The sequence below is a fragment of the Stegodyphus dumicola genome, chromosome 10, assembly GCF_044657685.1.
Source record: "Stegodyphus dumicola isolate Sdum_Otavi_A_Nest chromosome 10, ASM4465768v1".
Lineage (NCBI taxonomy): Eukaryota > Metazoa > Arthropoda > Arachnida > Araneae > Eresidae > Stegodyphus > Stegodyphus dumicola.
The window spans coordinates 40563659-40581665 of NC_140777.1; the positions used below are offsets into that span (position 1 = coordinate 40563659).

Below are 18007 nucleotides of genomic sequence, written 5' to 3' on the forward strand. Positions count from 1 at the left end.
GAGACTAGAATACTAATTGAGACGTAATCCTACAGTTCAGTATCATAGTTAGCTCTATAGGCTAATTGGTTAGCATAAATTTCCAATATTTTGTTAATATTAACAAATAATTCTTGGCAAGTAGACACCAACTTAGACATATTAGCTTTAAACGCAAGGAATAAAAGAATAGCAGTAAATGAATTTAAATATTTATTTAAATCTGCAGCTTTATAGACTATACCAAAAATTTGATGAATATTTTAAATACCTTAGTTATTTGTGGAGATCGAGATATCACAATCGAATAGCGTTAAAAATGAACTTTACGGAAAAGCAATTATCCCAAGTATGAGCACATTTACCGTTTTTAGAGCTGTGAGTTTGTAAAGAATTTTTCACCTTTCTCATCGTGTACCTTTGTCATGTAACTGGAAACTGATCAGTAATCGAGAGTTCGGCTACCAGTCGGGAAGTCTGGAGTTTGAACCCCGAAGAGTGCGTTTTTCATTTTTCATATTTACTCCACCGATAAATACCAATCGCTATACAAGTGGTGACTGAACTAAAATGTGGTAGACGATAATTCGTTACAACTTAAATTTGGCGATTCACTCCTCGCCTCCCCAGTTGTCCTGTAAGTAGAGGAGAATGTAAGGGACTTTTCTTCTTTCTTACAGCGTGCCATTACAGTGTAATTGCTTCAGAACAGATCCGGTCAATAGTCAGGAGGTTAAGAATCCCAACTAACGCTTCTTTATTTTTCGTGTGCCATGCTCTTGTATACGTAATCGCTGTATAAGCTTCTTGCTAATTACTTTGTCAGTTAACTGTTAAGTACTACGAGTAAATTTCTACTAATACGCTGTAGAGCTTTTTTCTGTAAGTTAAATATTTAAATATATGCTATTTATGATAAAGTTTTGGTAGTCCCTATAGGTTTTTAAAGTTTTCTGGTACTTATCGATTATGTATTCATCGCGAATTATGAGGGATACGGTAGGTCATTGAACCGTCTGATCATAAGCACATTGTCCAGGCTGCCCCGTAAGCAGGCCTTAAAAACTTTTCTTTTCACATTTCCGAAATAATTATTTTGTAAAGCGAATTAGTTTTACGACGTTAGGAAGCATGAAAAATTAATTGTGTTCTCTCCAGGCTTCGAACCACAAATCTGCATCTTTATAGCAAGAGTGCTAACCACTTACATTATGACCGTACGTGTGGCGCCATTCAATAGCTCTTTACATTCTTCCCCACGTAAAAGACAACTTGAAAATAACCATGAAATGAGTCAACCAAACTTAAATGATAATGTATTATCGTCCTCCACATTCTCACTTGAGCAACACTGTAGAGACTATTACTTGTTTTGGATCAAGAAACGTGAAAAAAAATCAACTGTGATCTACCCTGAGTTCGGAACCACAAAGCTTATTAATGGGATTGCGTCATTTCTTAATTAATGCTTTTCATATGTTACTTGTGTAATGCTACTGACGCATATTATATTACAGTAAAAAGTAAAAACTAATTCCTGTGCCCAATAATAATGAAATCTTGACTTTAAATAACTTGTGATAAATTAAATTAACAGTATTCTGTGTGTGAAAAACTGAAAAACCCTTCAATTTAATTTGTAGCTTAAGGATCTCTTCCAGAGCTTGGCCTTAAATTAATACAGCACAAAATTACACTCAAAAAATTTAACCTGCGAGTACGCTAGCGCTTTCCATAGCTTCAAATGCATAGGTGCAAGTGTTTTGCAAGCCACACGTGCTTGAAATAAAGAACTAATTAAGATGTCCTCTAACTCCTTTTGAAATTTTTCTGGACACGAAAGATATGCTGCTTCCCAGCTGTCTTCATTCATTTTAAATTTGACAGAGGCTTGTTACTGAAAAGGACTCTTCTCTACCATACCCCATGCATCTCAGCTAATAGGCAGGGCTAAACCGCGGGGTATAACCAGGAAGCATTTAGTATCCTAGGGTTAAGTCTAAAGGTTCTGGAGATCTAAGGTATGATTCAATGTTGTCAAACACTACGGGCCACCCTATCCTTTCTCTATACATTTTGAATATTTTTTTGAATAATTAATTTTAAGGATTCCCTCACGTGTATGTCAATTAAAATCTCCTTTTAGTCAAACTCTCCTCAAAGTTAGAAATAGCTTTCGGGTAATTTGCAGTCGTTAAAGGGTACCTATCTGTCAGTTCAGTAGCCCAAATCCCGGGCAGCATTGATTGAGATAAATAGTGAAACTTGTCGGCATCTTCAAGTTCCTTATCCTCATGCATCTTCTTAAACTGACCCTAAAAAGTAAGATGAATTGATAATTGCTTATCAAACATTTTAATTTGAATTTTTGGCAATTTATACCGTTTCTCATTAAAAGTGTAATCCTGTTGTCAAATGCCTAGGAAATGAATTTGATTCAAAATACACTCCTGCTATAAAAATAAGAACCAGAGGCAAAACAGAGAATAAAAAGAAATCTATTTAATGAATTTGCGCGAATTGATCCAAGAAGTCGATGGGGCATTACTAGACCACTTGGCAAATAATAAAGCAAAAAACTCGCATGTATTACGACCGTCACATCGCGAAAGACCGAATGGGTCAGAAGAATGTGCAATGGAAACATCTCGCTCATAACTGATATTATGCATAAGTGTGAAGAAAGTGAAATTCAATAATAAATGAAAAAGACAAAAAAAAAACTGAAAGCTTTTAGACATGACTATTACGCCCAAATAGACATGTCTAAAACTTATATTACGCTCAAAGGGGCGTTTTTTTCATTTATACAAACATATACGTTTGTAGAGCATTTGGGTTAATACACTTTTGCGCTAAAAATATTTAAAAACAGCATATCTCTAGATTTTCCGATACACAGTCTCACGCCCTGAAGATAAAAGTGTTTTATTCCATGCAGTGCTGCCACTGCTCGCTTTAAAATCGTTGAGTTTTTCAACAAAATATTTGTTAAAGTTTTACAAAATATGAAATAGATTATAAAACGAGTTCCAAATTCGGGCTTCCAGGTTACCCATATTCTAGTGGAGGACTGTGTTATTCAAAATTTGATGGCTCTAGGTAGCGTTGTTTTTTCACATTGCGAGAAAAATACATATATTCATGCAGATTCTTCATTATTTAATTTCTTTAAATATGATACAGGGTGATAATGTTTGATGGCAACAATTTGAAAAGTGATTCTACGCAAAATGCCGTTTCGAGACTAATTGCCCTTCTGGGCTAACCTCCCTTTGCTCTAAAATGCTGTGCTGGTAAAAAAAAAAAAAAAAAAAAAAAAGTTGAAAAATATATGGCAACACTTTATCGGAAAACGAAAATTATGCTACTTTGAAAAATCTTGTGAATTTTATGTTAAATTGTATAAACAGTTAATTGCGGAGAAATCGATATTAAATGATAAGGTTCAAAAACACAAGTGAAATTGTGACAGCAACGGTAAGTTCAAGAGTAGATTGGTTAATTGCAAGCTCAGCGAGAGAATAAGAAACTTAACAAACCCTCTGATGCGATGTTAAAATTTAATTCCTTCACAGATTATATTATTTATTTATATACTTTTCCGAGAATCAGAGAGCATTTCTGTAACCGAAGTTCATAATAGCTGCTTCAGAAGCGTCTTATTGAATAAACATTGATCAAATTTATTGCAAATTATTTTAGGAAATATATGCTATTTTTAATGCTCCTCCTTTTTGCATAAATAAGAAAAGTGTTATTGTATCTCCAAAAATATATTAATGAAAGTATTTCTTGTGAATTGTTAACAGCTGTGTTTTTTTTTTTTTTTTTTTTTTTTTTTTTTGTCTCGATCGTATATGAGCGAAATGAAAATAAAAACACTTGAAAAGGCTGAAATTGCGTAAAATCCAACTTTATAATGACAATAGCTTAATCTTAATGTTAATGCAAACTGGTATGTTTTCTGTTCTATTTACTAGAAAATTATTTCGCTGTGTTTTTAAAAGAGCAATTAATGAGATAATTAATGAGAGAGTGTGTGATCTTTCTGTTTTCTAGGCTTCAACTAAAAAAAAAAAGTATTCTTCTAAAAATCCAAGGTCCATTTTATAGGCTCTTATACATTATGCAAATGCTTAGATTGCAATCAAAGATCTAGGGTCCTCTTTTAATATTCCGTAGCATCAGCTATTCTACAGGAAACGTATTAAGATTTCAGAATTCCGAAATGAAGCCTGACATACTTATCTTTCGCTCACTTAATTCTTTCCCACTCGGTGGGCCGTGCTGCGGAAAAGGTCGCGGAGGACAACGAAGTGGGGTCTCTGAAAGGGGGTTAGTCTCCTCTTCGCTGGTGATGTTGTTACGTGGAACGAGCATCAGTTTATGGTGTATGAGTCACCCAGGTGGCGCAGACGATTCTATCTCGCCAGAGTTGCATGTGCTTCCTGATGAGAAACGCGGGGGTGATATGATCGATTTATTTGAGCATTCTACAGGTTAGAACATTTGTTTGAGAATTATTATAAACTTTGGTACTCATCCTATGAAACAGTCTCGAATTTTATTCTGCACTTAATCATATTTAATGCGAATTTTTGTTTTAGCAAATATTTTTGAAAAAAATCAAAAAAATTTCCCAGTGCTTTTAATCAGGCGTATAAATGCAACGAAAATTCTATGAAAATTGTTAAAACGTGCTTATATCGGATTTACTGTAAAGTAAAATAAGTTTATTTTAATGATATAAGGATATAAAATTATTGAAACATGTGTCAAATTTAATTCGAAGTAAAATAAATATAGTTTAGGTCGGAATTAGACTATGCCAGATACAATACTATGTTAATGAAAGTTGTAACATCGATAGGCTGTGATTGTCAAACTATTTATACCTATTATTTTTTTGGCATAAATATGAAGCTGTAACTGAAATTATCGATGTTATAACTTTCGCTATTTTGTACTATGATATAATTACATAGCTTTCATGATAAGTTGTGCCTTGCTAATTATGCCTTAAGTGCTGGTAACAAAGAAGTGTATGTCTGGTAGGAAATAGCCCACCAGCGGCCGAGCGGTAAAGTCACTGAACACTGGTAGTTCGGTCCGAGGTTCGAATCCCACGAACGGGCTGGTTGCATTTCGTTTCGTGGTTTTCCCCATGTGTGACGTGTATACGAGCCAGTTTTCCTTAGAAAGTCCTCCACGAAGGCATCCCTCCCCTTAGGCAGATAGCCCTAGTGTGCTTTGCCATAATTAAATACACCACCACTACCTGGTAGGAAATATTCTGATATTTTCTAGTGTCTTCTGAGACTAGAATGTTTTCTCCCTTAACCATGTCTACGGCCATGATTTATATCAAATGAGTTGTTCAAAACGTTCCTTGTGTTCGTGACGTTACATCTCCAAGGCATGTAGATTTGATGGAGAACTCTATTTCTCAAATGAAATGACTACGTAAGAACTTTCCATCTGAGTCCAGACGCCCTGACATAATCTGCCGGAGTCTATATTTTTCCTACATTTTATATTTATATAGATATCGTCACAAAAAAAAATCATCGCTAAAATTGTTAGTCAGCAAGAAATTTAAGAAGTAATATATACCTTTTCAAGAAAATATATCTGTCTCTAAACTGCAAACCATAATTTAAGAACCAGACAGGATTCTGCTTGAAGAAAAGAAAATCCTATTTAATTTCATTCTTTAGAGCTATATTCACCCTGCTATCCGCGTGCCTTCGTGGTGTAGTCGGAAGCACAGTCGACGCGTATTTGGAATGTCCGAGTTCGAATTCTGGCAGGGGCATTGAAGATTTTCTTCAGTTTTTTTTTTTTTTTTTTTTTTTTTTTTTTTTTTTTTTTTCTTTCTTTCTTTTTGGCTTTAGAAAGACCTAATGACTCTACAAGAGTTACGCGAGTGCCTGTTTCTGAGAAAATTCACCTGAGTGCAAAACAATTCGTGGTTTTCCAAAGTGTAACGTAAATGGGAATCGGTTTCTCTAGAAAGTCCCTCCGCAAAACCATCCCTTATCTTAGGAAGAGAGACCTCTCGTATTTTACCATTATTAATTGATTAATTAATCAGAAATTGAATCAGGAGAATTATTTTAATTATAATTTATGTTTTCAGTTTGGATCAAGGTATAAAGTGAATATCAATCTTTTGCATATATTTTTTTATTCTAGGATATTTAAACTCCTTTACTTATTCAAGGACACCACAAAGTATTACTCAAAGCTTACAGAGTAAGTGAAAAAAAAACTTGTAAATACAACAACATAACACAAAATAAAATAAAGTTACAAAATCAGATAAAAAAAATAAGAAATACATATACAGAAGGAATAGAATGCTAATTTATCGACAATTATAAAATGTTTACAATTCTGCGCAACTTTCATTCGGAATACACGTAGTCGATAAGCTAATAATACACGTAAGAATAAGTAATAATAAGTAAATACACACAAAAGGTAAATACACACAAAAAGTAAATACACGTAGTCGAAAGCAATAAGTAATTAGTCTGAAACCAGTATCCAATCTAACAAGTTACCCTCGACAGCGCATCGAAAGAAACATTTCTCGGAAATTTGGTCTTCGGGTAACCTAACTTTGAAAAAATAAATTCTTTGGGGAAAAGCTAGCAGAGGAACAAGCTCAAGCGAATCATTATCATCTCGATTGTAAAATGTCCGGCGTAGTTAGCCGAGATAGTATGTTTCGGCTAGGAACCCTCCAGTAGAGAAGCTCGCATTTTGGAAAAGCTTGCATTTCGGAAAAAAAAATGAAGCTTAATCAGATGTGATACCCCATAGTAAGATCGTTGTTTGTATTAATTCCCGGCTGCGTAAGTGCACATCGATATTGCAACCAAGGGAGTGATTTGTACAATAGATAAATAGGCTTCCGGTAGCATTTTCTGTCATGCCACATAATCTCTTCAGCGTCTTCGAACTTGTTTAAGTAAAATTTTTGAAAATGTTGTGCTGACCAATTTGTTTTACAAAATTATTCAAACATCATGGATTTTTGTGAAACTTTCCAATGTGAAATTTGATTGTTTTTATGTAATTGTGAAGATTTTATTGTCTGATTGAAAGAATTTAAAAGGAATATAAACAAATACATGCTAAATGCTGCAAAACGAATACCATGTAAAATGTAAACAGTAGCATTCAACAGCTTCAAAGATTCAACGTCATAAGATTGGTAGAAGTCCCATACTCGAAACCCCTCCCTTGGTTGTGATATCATTGTGAACTTAATAATTAATCTTCCAGGCTTTCATTTTGCTTGACATTTATCAGCTCTTTAGAAAATAAAATCAGATAATTAAGTTCAAAAGTCATTGAGATAGAAATGTGTTATTTCTCTTCATAAAGTTAGTGCAGATTGTAGAATATCCTCTTTTGAAATGCGTCTTTCACAAGAGCTTCTCAATTTGATATTCTAAAATTTGCTTGGCTATGTTGAATTGTTTCAGCACTGTTTTCGATCTTTCGTCTACTACATGATATTATCCGCTTTTATATATTATTAACCTAAACTTTGAATTTTTCCTTCGCGGTTTTTCTTAGGTTAATTTTATTCCGCATTATTATCGTCTGCGGCTCGAGTTCAGATTTCCAGATTTCTTGAAGTAATTAAACTGATGGAATTTGTTTTTCACTTACTCTATTTAAACTATTTTTATTAAGCCTTAAGAATTTTTATTAAATTTTAAGGGCTTTCATATTAAAATTAAAATAAACCTTTATCATAATAATTCATACAGAATGATCCATTTTTAAATGTATTATTTTACATTTTCTTAACTACTTGATGTACTCTTCGTATAACACTTATTTGTTTTTATCAAATATGTAATGATTTTAGAGATTACTTTTATGTTAAACAAATTTTCGGTTCAACCCCTCAAACATGTTCCTTTGTAAAAATGTTAACCCTCTTAAAACTTATTATTGTATAGTATTGCTTATTTTGAATAATAATAAATCACGCGTTAGAATTTCATGAACATTCTTTTTACTTCCTTGTACGAAGTAAAAAGGAAGTATTGTAATCGCGAAAAGTTTCAGGCAGCATATTTCAACGAAAATATCCATTTTGACCGCTACCGAATGCAATTTAACGATGTTTTTGCGTGATATCTGTTCGTAAGGACAGAATAAAATACTCTTTTCCTTCAAAAAAATTATAAAACTGCTTTAAAATTAATTCTGAAGAGAATTTTTCGTGGCGTCTGTACGAACGTATGTACGTACGTACGTGCGTACGTACGTATCTCGCATAGCTCAAAAACGAGTAGATTCAGAACGTTGAAATTTTGTATATAGGACTGCTATAACATGTAGATGTGCACCTCGTATTTTGGTTTCAATCGGCCTCACCAAACGTATATAAATATATTTATATATATATATATATATATATCCACTCTGTTACCCGACTCAGTGATCTCAGTTTCTTTACTCTTATATGTTTGTAAATTGTACATTTTTTGCTTTAAAATGATTGAATTATGTTGTTTTTATCTTCCGGTTAAGGATTTTATGCCTTTAGTAAATCTGTGTGCAATATTTTTAGAATTATCAACAATTTTAAAGTTGTTATATTGCCGCTAAGCCTCTTTTTAATGACGGCCATTGATGTTTACATTTGAAACAGTAGACTAGTGGATTTGTTGCCAATCTAGAGAAACTTAGCTTCGCAACAACAAAGATAACGCATTTATTTATTATTGCCAATTAAATCATGCTTAATTCTTTCTGGAATTTTTTCGAGGAAATAAGTGTTTAAGATTTACTTCGTAATTTTTAATATAGATATTTTGAGTTTTTATGTATTTTTGTCTTCTCGCGAAGTGAGAACTGAATTAATTAAATGAGAAATACTCAATCGTCTGTGAAAAACTGTTTCTTTTTTTGTTTTGTTTGCTTAATTACTTTTATACATCATTCTAGCTTTATTATAGTATTTGAATAGGACATGTGTCAACGATTAGATAATTCTATTCTTTAAATGATATAAATTTTGTGCATTATGAGTTATAATATGAACAAAATATATACGTTAACTGTTATATAATTATTAATACTGTTAAGTGAATCTAGCGCAAGAGTGTCGCTATGGTAAACAAATACTAGAGTGAATTTTAAAGAATGCATTTATTCTATTGTGGTTTATGCGCTGTCGGCGAAGTAGATTTAATTCAATCCAATAAGTTTAAATAAAATGCAAGAAAAAATGCGTATAATTTAATATTCCAATACAAGGAAGTCATGTGGTGTACACATCAGATTTTTTACATTATGTCGACATAATATATTAATTACTTAATCATAATAAATTTAACTACAAAATGCATTATTCGATAATAAAGGCATTATAATTTTTAGCTCAAAAGGGATTATTAGTCTCGAAATGGGATTTTGCGTCGAATCGTTATAAATAATTCATTTCACTTTTCATTACAGTCTGTTGCTATTCTGCAAAATATAAGACATTTATCTTTCAAATTGAATCTGTCTGTTGTGCATTAACAAACTAAGCTGTTTGAAAGCAGTAGACGCAGTTCTTAATTAAGAATATTCGTTTCTTACTTTTGAATCAGTCTGATATAAACAATCCTTAATAATAAGCTAAAAAGACAAAAAGAAAGTGGGTTAACAGGAGTGAGTAAAACAGGAGACTGGCAGGCTGCGAGTTCTGCGAGAGCGTAAAAAACCTTAACAATCCCTTTTGGGCGACCGTTAAAATCCGAAACTTTTGAGATTTTTAAAATTTTATTATTATTATTCATTAGTTCTTTTTTAAATCATTGTTAAGATTTTCAAAATATTCCTGTATCTTTGGCTCATTCTAAAGTCTCTCCGCGTATAGTGTATAACATATAGTATTTATTTTGAAGTATCTCCATTTCTAGTGCAATTATATTACCTCGGAACAATCACGAACAAAAAAAAACAGTCCATTAGTATTTATTCCACCGTGTTCGGTGATTTTAGATATATAGTATCTTCTTTTATGATTTCTCAATTTTTGTACACCCCACCAATACAGAAATGGTTATCCTCTGATAAAATATAAAACAGGGTGCTCTGTGACGTCATTTCGGGTGATTTCTTACATAATGCCGGGGTAATATTTCCCGCTTGCGTTTTGAGGAGGAAGGAAAGGGAGGGTTGTACAGGGGAAAGGAGGGACAAGACCCTCTTATCTAATCCCTTCTCTTTTAGATCCTTGGCTCAATTTGGGTTAAAGAGCTTTCAGTATGCACCAATATCGTTATCTCCTTCGATTCTGGAATGTTTCAGCAAAATTAAATTCTTTCTTTAACAATTATGATCTCATATGTTTAAGTTTCAGCTTATCCTTAAAGCTCTTTCCCCATTTTAGATAAAAATTTAATATTCCCCCCCCCGAAAATACGTAATTATAATCGGAATTATATGCTTCGAACGTACTTCGTTTCATTTAGGGCTTGCCGATTTAGGCTGCAGATATCGCAAAATTGCGTCTTATGGTTCAATATGAATTTTATTTCTAAAGGTAGACTGGCTTCTGGTAAAAGAGACTAATCATAGCGAGAGCATATTAGAATTTAAAAGTGGACATACTGCACATGAATCCTGCTACGCAGTATGTTAATTAATTGAAATAGACCTGACCTGTGTACATACAGAACTTGTTCACCCACTGAAATTGGAGCTGACCTGTGCCCTGCCTACCCTCAGCTTCTTTTTTCCCAGTTCTGTGGTAATTTAATTGCTACCTCCAATAAATGCAAATCATCAGCAGAAGCAGCCAAGAGTAGAGGCAAACATGGCTAGACTCTCTCCAAAATTCGAGTCAATGACGTCACTTGACGCATAAACGTAGAAGAAACGAAGACACGAATATTTGCTTTTTAGCAGATTATGAGTCAGTGGCGTCATGGAAGAGCAACCCTTGTAGTATAGTAACAGCTATACGCTTTGCATCTGTTAAATATCATTCCCGCAGCACAAATGCCATTGAATTGTGTCAGACAGATAGGGATAGCCCACACGCAGTAAGTCGAGTATGTGTCCTGATAATTGACTGTTATCTCTGCAGATGGCTTAACATAGGAATCTACTCATCTAAATAGGCGGAATGTTTAGAATTTAATTATACAGTTTTAAACCAAACCCAGACGCGGAATCTAATGGCATGGTTTCAGTTATTTCACAGTGTTACATATGAGGTAACCCAAACGGCGAAGTCGACATCAGACAGCTTATGCCTTGGAATTTTAGATGTTGCCATAGAGAATTTTGGTATCACTTTCGCCTTAGTTGCTCACCTATATTTGAGGCAGTGTAAAAGCCAGTACGGGGATATTTATATATGAGGTTTTGCCATTTATTTTCATTTCAAATAAAATTGCTGTATTTGCTGTCCAAACCCCGTGGTTAACCTCACTACCTGAGATTCAATCTTGATGATATATCAAAAAAGTGTATTCTCACGATCCAAGGATACTTGTCAGATTTTATTATATTTTTACATTTTAAGCATATTTCTACTCAGAAAGGTTCTTTTGAAAAACGGGAACATCATGACTTCTATTAAACAAACACTAACATTTTTTATGCAAATTTTAATCTAAAGCTGAATATTATCGATTTGTTTAAATACCAGCCTGAATCTGTTGTTGATTAAAAAAAAAGAATATAGCATCAGCAGATTTGTCGCTTAAACAAAAGATTTCTATGTTCACCTGAGAAACGAAAGAGATTCCTGTGTTATCATTCTAAACACTAAACATTTTTCTCGCCTATTTAAATTAAAGCTCATTTGTTCGCTGATCATATATTCAAAAGCTCTTTGCATGTTTTGAAGCTAGTTTCTATATAGATTACTCTCTAAACATTTCATAATGAAAAAGTTATATATGCATATATGTGGTGGGGGCGTATGTGTGTGTTTATATCTTCAACATTTAAGTGATTTTAAATTCTTATAATCAATAACAAGTACTTATACAGTAAAAGATACAAAACTAAATATTTGTATTCAATACTTTCTTCCGAAATATTAAATATGAAAATCTTAAGATGGAATTTTTAGCATCGTTGCATTCAAATTAGAATTATCAGACTTGAATTTTTTAATTTAGGCAAAACATACAAGGATTATCTGCTTAAACTTCATTGTCCCACTGTTCACAGAAATCAAATAAACGAAAACCTCGTGGCTGTCTTCCTCTATAATCAATCTATTAAGACAGATTTTGTCTCGACAGATTTTTAATATGTTGAAACCCTTAGGTATTTGGGACCAGGACTCGGGGAAAAAATCAGTTGCACACTTACTGTAATTCGCATGACGTATTTTTCAGTTGCTAGGTGAATGTTCTAACCATGTACACCATAAGAGCGCACATGGGGGAGACGCGATAATTCCTTTCAATTTAACTTCATTTGGCAAAACACTATAGTCTGAAACGTGAATGCCTTGTGTGAGCTTTGAACTTGGGCTCGGTGGCATATGTAGTTAAATACTTCACTAACCACCAAACCGTCCAAAATAACTTAGAAAGGTCCTAAATAGACTGCAACTTTGTACTTTTACGTAAAGTTTGACAATAAATTTCAGTTTATGATGTCATTTGGTACGTACGTGCGAAAATGACGGAATGACGAAGCGCGGGAAACATACTCCACAACATGTTTGAATGTGTCTGAATGCGGAGTAGAAACTGGCATTATGAACATCTTTCATTAACATTCTAGTGTGTAAAGGTACACGAGTGGCTGTAAAATGCAGCACTGGAGGAATTTAAATTTCTGGTTCAAGCTTAGTTAATCTGTGAAAGGAAGTCATTACATTTTAAAGCAAATTTATGAAGATGAAGCCCGTCCCGTGTCTTTAAAGTGAGTTTCTAAATGGTTTAAATGATTTCGGGATGGCGAGGTTCCACTTAAAATGCTATTTTAAATAGTAGGATTTCAATATTTTGTAGTAACGAAAACATTGAAAAAGTAAAGGACTTAACCAGAAAGAGAATTAATGAATGCTAGTAGGTCCTAGATATTTGGTGAAACCTGTTGTAAATGATGTGTCATGTACTTCTAGAATATGCTCTTAATTCCTTATCCATGATAATACTCGGCCATCTTCGGCTGTCATCGTAAAACAACTTATGGCCTGCTGACGACTTGTAGCGCACCATGATCCCTCGTACTCAGTCGATCTTGCTCTAACAGACTTTTTTTTCTATTTCGTACTTGAAAGAAACCTAGAAGAAGAATGTTCGGATATTTCAGCCACTCAAAGCCATGCGATACGGTTTTACACACGATACGGAAGGCGACATTATCCGCAGTTCTTAAGAACAGTAGTTATCACAGCGTACTTAACCAGAGGAGAGGAATATAAATTAAATAAATGTGTACGTATTTTTTTGAGTTTGGGAAAGGGGAGAGAGAAATGATCTTCTAGAGATGGTGAAAGGGAAGAATGGAGTAAAACAGATTAAGAACCACCTTATTATTAAAAGTGCATTGCGGAGAGAGGACATTACTTCGAGAAATAGCATAAAATGTTTTTCTTGATGTATGTAAAAATGAACTAAAATGTTTATGAAGTCATTCACGGAATATTTTCCTACCTTGAACAGTAGTGAATTTAAATAATGTACTGCTAAAACCATATTTATGCTCCGATATTCGTTGTCAAAGTATCTAAACATATTTTTATTTTGTATTGAACCGTTTTTTGATTTTGAAATAATAGTTCTTTGCTGTAGATTTCTTGTGAATTTTATGTATAATACGGCGTTTTCTAGATGTCAGTGACTTAAAAGGAGATGAATTTCATTTTTATGGTACAAGAATGATGAAACTAAAAATATTTTTCAGTTAAAAACCATGCATTTCCTAATTATGTAAAAACTTTCAGGCCTCTAATTATGTATATTATTTCCCCCTTTGTAGTTACTTCAGCGTTGAGACTCGCCAGGTTGGATGTCCCGACGGCTGTCATCAGGGGCGAACCCGCTTGGCTAAACTGCACCTATGATCTCGAAAAAGACGAATTGTATTCTGTGAAGTGGTATAAAAACAACGTCGAGTTCTATAGATTTTTGCCAAGTGATCGACCGCCCGGACAGAAATACGACTTGCAAGGCGTCTATGTAGATGTGAGTATCAGCTGTTAACAGCTATTTAACTCTGGATTTATATTTCAGTTTATGGAATACTTAACCCTTAAATAGTTTCAAAACGTCTTCTTGTTTGTAATGGCCTTTAAATCCGTAAATACTCAATAAAAGGAAGATTTTAAGGAGTTATAAATATTTTAAAAGAAATTAAGTGGTCTTAAAGAAGATTTAACGTACTTGGAACAGTTTGCAGTTAAGATAGTAATATTATCGTAGGGTGATCCATGTTCTGGGGGGCGTTCTCAAGATGAATTTCGAAGTTTTACAGCCTACGTTTTACATTAACGAATTCGTAATTTAAGTTTTACACTAAAGATTTCTCTAAAATGTATTGAAAAATACCAGCTGTGCAGCAATAATAACACAAATAATTAAAACTCAGATAAATAATCATTATATTATTTAACGTTTAAATAGATAGACTAGAAGAGAAACACGCTAATGTGACAATCAAAATCGTAAAAAAACAACCTCATATTTAGCGTAGGTATAATGAAACACTCAATCGATTTCGAGGGCAGCTAAAGGTCCCTCCTCATCAGGAGAAAGAAATACATAGAAAGAAGAAAATAGGAATCACAGAAACACGTGGTGCTTATCAGCACTGCACGTGGTTATAACTAGATTTTTAATCAGAGTTGCACTGGCCGCCTACTTTTACTGAGCCAGGCTGTCTGATCAAGTATAAAGAAATATTAGCGAAGTTAAAATAGGGAGCGAGGGGCAAATGCACATTACGCTCAAAATCTGAACTTCAAATAATGAAAAGCAACCACTGAACGGATTTTTATACCCTCTGGTAGTACCAAGTGCGAGGAGGTAACGCCATCTATCGGCAAAAATAATTGAATTAAGACAGTAGAATTTTAAAGGCATTAGGAAGGACTGGATTGGACTTCAAATCATTAACTAAACTTTCTAAATCTTTGTGAATGTGAAAAGCCTCAAGAAAATCCAATTCGCCTATGGAAGAAGCCTTTTGGATGATTTTTTCAGACCCAAAATCAAAATTATGGTTAAAAGTCCAGCTATGATACGCTATTGAAGACTTGTTAATTTTTCCTTTTTTGACATAAGATTCATGTTCCTTGATACGAAACTTCAACGCTCTTTTTGTTTGGCCAATATATCTTAAACCACACTGACATGATATACTATAAATTCCCCAAGAATTCAAGACAGAAACGCAATCTTTTAGAATCGAAGGGTGAATTTTATTAATAGGGGAGAAACCGACTTGAAAATTGAATTTCTGGAGAATCCGTGCAATTTTATAGCTAACAGAAGGATAAAATGGAAGCACGACAAGGTCATTGATATTATTTCTAACAGTGGAATGTCTTCTTTGATGGGAATATGAAAATTTTTTGACGGCTTTATCAATAATCACGGGAGAAAATCCACGGTCAATCGCAACTGCTCTCAAATAATTAAGTTCATTGGTAAGCAAAGATTCAGAGGAACAAACTTTTAGCGCGCGGAAAACATAATAGTAAAAAGAAGCCATTTTTTGCTTAACAGGGTGGCATGACTTGGCATGGGGTGGTAAACAAACTGCAAAGGGTTTACGGTACACAGTGGTGCTAAAATCGGTTTCATTGCGGATTATAAGAATATCGAGGAAGGGGAGGGAATTGTTGGATTCAATTTCAAGAGTGAATTGGATGGCTGGATCAATTGAATTCATAATATATATTCTTTTCCCTATAGAGAAAGCCTTTAAATTCTCCAAAATTTCGGAAACGCAGAAGGATACAATCCGCCACCTAATTACTCATAACGTTAATTTTAACAATAAATCTTTGGGTTCTAACCTTAGCAAAAAGGAAAATGAGATCTTACGTGGAATTAATTCTGATACTAATATCATTATCTCTAAAGCTGATAAGGGCGGACAGATCGTTGTTATGGACAAACACACATATATTACTGGAGTCTCTAAATTGATAAATGAAGGCCCATACTGCTCGATCCCTAAAGATCCTTCAACTTCGGACCTCATGAAAGTAAAAAGTGCTATTAAATCTTCCCACATTCTGCCAATTCAGTTGAAGAAATCACTTATTCCGCCTATTACTAATTGCGCTAGACTTTATGCTCTTCCAAAAGTCCACAAAACTGGTATTCCTTTTCGACCAATTGTTTCCAACATAGGTACTGCTTCATATCCTTTGGCCAAATATTTAGTTTCCAGATTTTCTCCTCTACTTGATAACAATATTCACACTGTAAAAAATTCTGTTGAAGTCATTGATAAACTTAAAAATATTTCCCCACTTCGTTCCATTATGGTTTCATTTGATGTCAAATCATTGTTTACCAATGTTCCGGTCGAAGGAGCACTAAATTGTCTTGAAACTAGGCTTCGGGAATTTCACTTCACACATACTGAAATTAATGAGTTGGTTTCGCTTACTAAAGTTTCTAGTCAAACCCACTTTGTTTTCCAAAATGCATATTTTCGTCAAGTTGAAGGATTGGCTATGGGTAATCCTCTCAGTCCGGTACTTGCTGACATTTATATGCACTATTTTGAGATGAAATTATTTGATAAATTATCTTTTCGTCTTTGGATTCGGTATGTTGACGACACTTTCGCACTTTTTGACGGTTATAAAGAGGATTTATCCGAGATTCTATCTATTATGAATTCAATTGATCCAGCCATCCAATTCACTCTTGAAATTGAATCCAACAATTCCCTCCCCTTCCTCGATATTCTTATAATCCGCAATGAAACCGATTTTAGCACCACTGTGTACCGTAAACCCTTTGCAGTTTGTTTACCACCCCATGCCAAGTCATGCCACCCTGTTAAGCAAAAAATGGCTTCTTTTTACTATTATGTTTTCCGCGCGCTAAAAGTTTGTTCCTCTGAATCTTTGCTTACCAATGAACTTAATTATTTGAGAGCAGTTGCGATTGACCGTGGATTTTCTCCCGTGATTATTGATAAAGCCGTCAAAAAATTTTCATATTCCCATCAAAGAAGACATTCCACTGTTAGAAATAATATCAATGACCTTGTCGTGCTTCCATTTTATCCTTCTGTTAGCTATAAAATTGCACGGATTCTCCAGAAATTCAATTTTCAAGTCGGTTTCTCCCCTATTAATAAAATTCACCCTTCGATTCTAAAAGATTGCGTTTCTGTCTTGAATTCTTGGGGAATTTATAGTATATCATGTCAGTGTGGTTTAAGATATATTGGCCAAACAAAAAGAGCGTTGAAGTTTCGTATCAAGGAACATGAATCTTATGTCAAAAAAGGAAAAATTAACAAGTCTTCAATAGCGTATCATAGCTGGACTTTTAACCATAATTTTGATTTTGGGTCTGCAAAAATCATCCAAAAGGCTTCTTCCATAGGCGAATTGGATTTTCTTGAGGCTTTTCACATTCACAAAGATTTAGAAAGTTTAGTTAATGATTTGAAGTCCAATCCAGTCCTTCCTAATGCCTTTAAAATTCTACTGTCTTAATTCAATTATTTTTGCCGATAGATGGCGTTACCTCCTCGCACTTGGTACTACCAGAGGGTATAAAAATCCGTTCAGTGGTTGCTTTCCATTATTTGAAGTTCAGATTTTGAGCGTAATGTGCATTTGCCCCTCGCTCCCTATTTTAACTTCGCTAATATTTCTTTATACTTGATCAGACAGCCTGGCTCAGTAAAAGTAGGCGGCCAGTGCAACTCTGATTAAAAATCTAGTTATAACCACGTGCAGTGCTGATAAGCACCACGTGTTTCTGTGATTCCTATTTTCTTCTCTCTATGTATTTCTTTCTCCTGATGAGGAGGGACCTTTAGCTGCCCTCGAAAT

The 18007-nt window shown here is 34.0% G+C and overlaps 1 protein-coding gene across 1 annotated transcript in view; it reads left to right on the top strand.

Annotated features, from left to right (window-relative positions):
* LOC118189229 (uncharacterized) overlaps positions 1–18007 on the top strand; it is a 691965-nt gene that overhangs the window by 500145 nt on the left and 173813 nt on the right. Inside the window, exon 2 of the mRNA XM_085824877.1 lies at positions 13957–14162. Coding sequence (XP_085681003.1) covers positions 13957–14162 — 206 coding nt within the window. The remainder of the gene's footprint in view (positions 1–13956; positions 14163–18007) is intronic.